The following is a 6,122-nucleotide window of genomic DNA, read 5'->3' as shown; positions in this document are numbered from 1 at the left end:
CGTGTAAATCCCTGGCAGTGGGACTGTCTCTTAACCCCAGGATTCCCAACCCTGCATAACCAGGGCATCTTCAGAATCGCCTGGAATTTACTCTTAAAATATAGATTCTCATACTCTATCCCTTGGGGATTCTGATTCAGTCAGTCTGGGATAGGGCCCCAAAATAGGTGTTTCGTTTTTTAACATTCTAGGTAGTTTTGATAGCTAAATTTGGGAAGTAGTGCTTTAACCTTACTAGTCTCAGCTTTCATAGGATCGCTATGAACATTAAATGAGAAAATACATCTGGCCTTTATAAACTTTAAATCATAATAAATTATTAGTTGTTAATTAGATGACTTCTTGAAATAAAATTTCTATCCCTCTTTAAAAGACTTCTTCAATTTCTCATCAGTTTGAAGCTTGACTATATGAGAGCATATTATATTTGTTTGATCTTTATACATTGTGACAGCGGAGAGAAAGCTAATGAATTCTGTCCAATACATACACGTAACACACAAAATATAAGATTAACTGGATGATAGTTTTAGATGTTGAAGAGGTGATAGAAAGTAGAAGACCCTTGCTTAAATTTTTGTTAAATCTGAAAAATAAATGCCAGTTTTTAAATATGGCAAGGAAATGTAAGCAGAAATTGCTTCTATGTGTTTAAGACAAAACTCACATTTATTATTGACACTGTGATAATTTAATTTACAAATATATTCTGACGTCCCAACTTTAAGGCAATAGTTTAAGTTAAATACATTGTTCTCCTCTTCATCTCTTTCAATCCCAAAACACTCCAACAAACAAACCAACACTGAAAAACTTTGTGTCAATAACAGAAATGGTGATTTTGAAACACATACTTCTCAAATAGTCATCCAGGTAAAAGAGATTTCAGCAGCTCAATACAATCTCTGTATAACAATATGCAGCATAAATGTCAGTTGATCTTGAAGCTTATAGCATGTTTTCACCAGTTTCAAAACCCTTATGCTGCGTAGCAAGCATTACCCGGCCTTCTCAGTTCTGAGGGATGTTCTAATACATAGGTCCACTGTATTTTATGACAGTACCACAGTATCTCCTTCCTTCTACCATCGCTAAATTTTCTTCTCACGCTTCTTCAGCCCTGAGCCTGGATAACTTCCATGTTAATCTGTCCTGAGTCATGGGTTCTTCCCCTGGATCTGTGAATCATCCAAAAAGGCCAAGGTGTTCCCCCAGGGAGCCATCCTGGTACATTCCTTCTGTACTTGATATCATCTTTAATTCCCTCCAGCCGGCACTAGTCACTTTAGACTATTAGCCTGAAGGTCATTCAGAAGATTTAAGTATATATTTGATTTGAGGAACCTGGGATAGGAGTCCTTTTCCATAAGAGTATATATGGTTCTCTGGGCTTCATCGAAACACGTGGGTGTTGGTGCTTTAATCTTCTTGGCTGTAGATTCTCGAGTGTGAAAGTCAATATTGATCTAAAAAGAAATCCTCATCAGTTCATGTGTACTTCCAATTTATTGCATTTTTTATGATGTCACTGTTGTTTTTGAAGCACCTCAAGACAGTGGCTTTGAAACCTCATTTAAATCAGCTCAAATATCTCTTGAATGCCTATTCTAAGCATACCTTAGCCTAGGTGTGGAAGAGTTAAAAAGAAGTAGCACAAAAAAGCAGAAATATCTTTGCTCCAAGTTAGCTCATAATATCTTTGGGAGGTGCAAAAGAGGCAGACATTATTTTTTAAATATCTGTATAAGGTGATACGTGCATCAAGAAAAGTGATGTGCACATTTAAGGTTTACAGGAGGAGAGGACACTTTGTGCAGATGTTTGCTGCTTGAACCAGGAATATTTAACTGGAAGTGGGCATTACTACTAACTGGAAATATTTCTGCTGCTGCAATCCATGTATTGCACTAATCTGTACTTTATCCTAATCCAAAACGAGCTAGCTCATTAAGGACCCCCTGACATGCAGTTCTGGTCGGTATCACCAGTACTCCTTACCCCACCCCATCACATTAGCTTGTTTTACAAAATCAATCTTTCATCCAATCTTTTCACAAGGGTAGAAAATTAGATTATCATTGCACTGAACTATATGAATACACTTAAATATATAGCAGTGAAAATCATAATACTCCAAAAGGATTTCATCTTGCTAGTATGTTGAATCTTATTCTATATCTAAGTTTCTTTACATATAAACTGATGGTAATGAACTAAATACTCACTTGTTTGGCGGCATCTGACTGCACAAATGCTTTATAGATTTTCTCCGCTTTGCAATGCAAAAGATCAGACTCTGTTTTTTTATAGTCTTCACAAGCCAGCCAGAATTCAATATTCTCCTCACTGAACTCAGACTTCAGGAAATTCCCAAAGACGTCTTGACCAGCTAAAAAGAAAGGGTGAGGGGTGAGATAAATTAATTTATCACAGCCAATAAATGAATAACTGGAAGAAATTTACAAGAAGAGTACTGTGGCACATTCTCTGTGTACAAAGGGAAGAGGTGGATGCTGCTGAAATGGCTGTGTCACCGTTTGTAGAGGTGGGAAGGCCTTAGGGACCCCTTCGTTTACAGTCTGTCTGGGGTCAGACACGCTTGTCACAGGTACACAGCTGCTTAGTGGTGGCTGAGAGACTGCTTCACTTCCATCTGCTGTTACATTACAGTTCTGCTCTGCAGGTTACAGACCAATCTCTTTTCTTACACTACCAGCTCAGCCAGAGTACAGAGTGTTTTAGGGAATCAAATATTGACAGGAGGCATGAACATCGTGTTAATCATTAGCAAATATAATTTCTCTGTCCAGCTCATACAAGTCAAAAGATGTGAGGCCTGTATATTACCTACGTGCGCTATACTGCTTGGATTTACTAGTGTTATTCGGGCTTTTCAGTGGGCCATTTTCTATAGCGTTGTTTGGCTGAATCATAACCTAAGTCAGATAACAAGCAGATGAACCAGGTTGAACTACTTGATCCCCACGTGAGGCTCTGTAGGGTGTTGCGGGGGAGGGAGAAGGGGATCGGCTCACCCCGGATGGGGATAAGCTGCCCATCTATGCCCCTGAGCGAGGTCCTAATCCCATCAGGATCCCAGTGCCCATGATGAGGGCTAAGACAAGCTGATCTCATTTCCCTTCTCTCATCAGAAACTCCCCGTGAGACTCTGTGTTTAAAAAGTCTTTTTATCATATCTGTGTTATAATGTGTCATGTTATATATAATGCAGTTTTATGCTGTGTGTCTCAACTGCCTTCAAGGCAGCAAGGCACTGTGTCTTTACTCTTGAGTCCTTGGTGCTTCTAAAATGCTTGCACATAAATGCCTGGGCTGAATGAGTGACAACGCATGTATGAATGGAAAAAGTTATTAATTGACTGAGTGAATCCTACCCCTTACATCCAGTGGTACAAAAATACATCCGTTAGGTAGCTTTCAGAATAGCAGTTCACATGTTGAGATGTTTGGTTTACTTTTTAAAACTCTAAACTTCAGAACCCCAGCATAATTTAAAATTTTGCTCCTATTATGATCCATGGAAACAGCTAGTTGCCTTGGCAAATTTTTCTAAAGGACAGTAGCAGAACTGAGTGCCGAGTCAACATTATGCCACGATGAGGCATAATACGCTGAAGCTATCAGTGCTACAGAACAGCTAGAGTACAACTTTTCCCACACCCTCCCATCCAGAACACTATATTTTAATGAAGCCATTCAATCTGTTAGCATACTGAGATAAACCCAGAAACATTCAATAGTTCATCTGTACTTACTCTGGTTGGCAAGAAGTTTTTCCAGAGATTCAGACCACTGCTTCACCTCATCAGCAGAGAGTCTACAGGGGACGACATTTACATAAATTAGTATTTTTGTATGTGTAAGCGCAAATGAAATCAGAATGGCTGCTGCATTTTGATAACTTCACAAACTGAGACTCTACTTCTGATACATTTTATTAAAATTTATCTATAAGAAAACAAAAATTTGCTTAGAATTACTATCGTTATGAAAATATCTGCCAATAAAATGTGAAAAAATCCAAATGTACTCCAAACAGTATAATAAGTAGCAAATATATACATGCACATTTGTATTTAAATTACATTGGTATTAATGCAGCTTATCTTATTAGTCTTGTTACTTAAAAGAAACGAAGTCCATTATGTGTAGCATTGCCGCCTTGCTAGAATACAGAGCTAATGCACAGGCCACTTATATAGTGATAGTTCCGTGTTTTAGTGTACATACAGGTCCTTGGACTTGGAAGGTTTCATTCCAGATTCCAGATGTGGGATCATAGATCTCAGGTATGCTTTCACGTCCATTCCGCTACAAAAGACACAAAAGTAAATATTCATATTTCTTCAGAAGAATACATTTTATTTGTAAAAAGAAAAGAGCATGAAGCAAACTTCTCCAAGGAATAAGGCCAGAATAAAAATAGCTGATACAACATATTGCTATATCAAGAGTGAGCCAATTTTTATGAGCCAAAGTCTGGAAAAATTCCCACCTCATTTAATGCCCTGTCATGATTCATTTTTAAATACAACTGAATATACTTGTAACTCACAGCAGGTCATTGCCCTGATCTAGGTAAACTAAAGGCTCGTATTTTCTTCCATTCATTCATTTTCAGTTGTTCTGCCATTAAGGATCATCTAAGTCAAAATTTGCAGTTAATGAACTTACAAAGTCTTTGGCCTCCTTTTTTGCGTCTTGTCGTCTAGAAGCGAATGATCAGTTCCTTTCAGTTCCTTTGGATTAGCAGAGAGGAACACGCCTGGCATTTTGTCTGGCCTTGGCGTGGAGATGCCCGCTGCTCACATGGTCCTCAGCAGGCAAGTATCTGCTAATCCACGCCTCTGCTGCTTTATATAGTGACAGCTAACAGGCCCTTGCTGTTCAAACGAGTCTGTTTATCAAGTGATGTTACCACAGACACTGGAAGTTCCCCCTTTCTTGGTGTGTTGTGACGTGTATCTTGAAAAAAACAAAAAAACACACAGTGATGTTTTGTGGTTGAAACTTAACCCAATGAGACTAGGTCACTTGATTATATAGAAAGAAAGAAAATTAGACCTACAGAGGTGCACGCACATATACCACATGTCTAAAGCCTCAGCAGGATCAGTCTTTGGTTCTAGGGGGTGCTTGTTTCTTCATAAAAACTGCATATTTCAATGAAATGTTTCATTTGGTGGGTTTATTGTATCACACAGACTAGAGATGGGTCCCCTCAGGACTTTGCATAGTCCTTGACTATAAAATTCATTTGCTTACAGTATTTTAAAAAGGGTTTTATTTTTCTTTCAGAAAGCAATGTAAAGTAAACAAATACTTCTTTATTTTTCATTCGTGCAGTGCACACATCTGGTAGGAAGGAGAGTCATGAGAAGTTATCTTAACTTTTCCCTACTCCAAACCTCATCCCTTATTTCCATGGCAAGAAATTTTCATGTTACTGTTTTCCAGGGTGTGTGCTAAACACTCTACTGGTGATATACAAGATGATTTTAAGGGGTACATGAATTTTAATATTCATTAGAAATATAACTAATGTATCAAACTGGTTTTTTTTTTGTATATTACCGCTTAGGAAAGGAATAAAGTAAAATTAAAAACAAAACTATAAACACATAAAAGTATAGTTAACACAAAAATATGGCATAATGTGTAAATACACTGATACAAAAGAATTACACAGTATCAGGGGAAAAACTACTCATGGTAAAAATAAGAATATATTTGGCCAGGCCAGTAGTGTACTTCTTAGGTGATGATCTTCCAAATTTCGGTAGTATCTCTGGAGAGATATAGTCTAGCTTTAATTAAAATTAAGAATTAAAATAAAAACCCAAGGAAATAGATGACTAATCACTGATCAGGAGGGTAGAGGGGCTAGTGCAATATAAGCTCGTACAGAGTTTGTATATAGAATGTGGTGTATTTATAGAGTGTCCAGTTTAATTTAAACCTCCGTTGGTTTTTACCCCTGAAAAGACAAAACAAATTTTACTCAGAGAAGCTTCTGAAGGTATTAGGTAAACCTAACAAAAGGGAATTTTCCTGTCTTAGTTCTATCTTCAGGATAAAAAGTATTTGGAGGAATCACATTT

At 37.6% G+C, this 6,122-nt stretch overlaps 1 protein-coding gene across 1 annotated transcript; it reads right to left on the bottom strand.

The window, feature by feature from the left end:
• Positions 1 to 1,280: 1,280 nt before the first annotated feature.
• On the bottom strand, positions 1,281 to 4,832 carry RGS1 (regulator of G protein signaling 1). The gene is given in 5 exon segments (XM_065885480.1): positions 1,281 to 1,466; positions 2,226 to 2,389; positions 3,777 to 3,838; positions 4,252 to 4,332; positions 4,696 to 4,832. Coding segments are annotated over 5 exon segments (630 nt in total).
• Between the last annotated feature and the right edge of the window lie 1,290 nt (positions 4,833 to 6,122).

This window comes from Phocoena phocoena, chromosome 1, assembly GCF_963924675.1.
Source record: "Phocoena phocoena chromosome 1, mPhoPho1.1, whole genome shotgun sequence".
Classification (NCBI taxonomy): Eukaryota; Metazoa; Chordata; class Mammalia; order Artiodactyla; family Phocoenidae; genus Phocoena; species Phocoena phocoena.
This window is presented reverse-complemented; position numbering and strand designations above follow the sequence as displayed.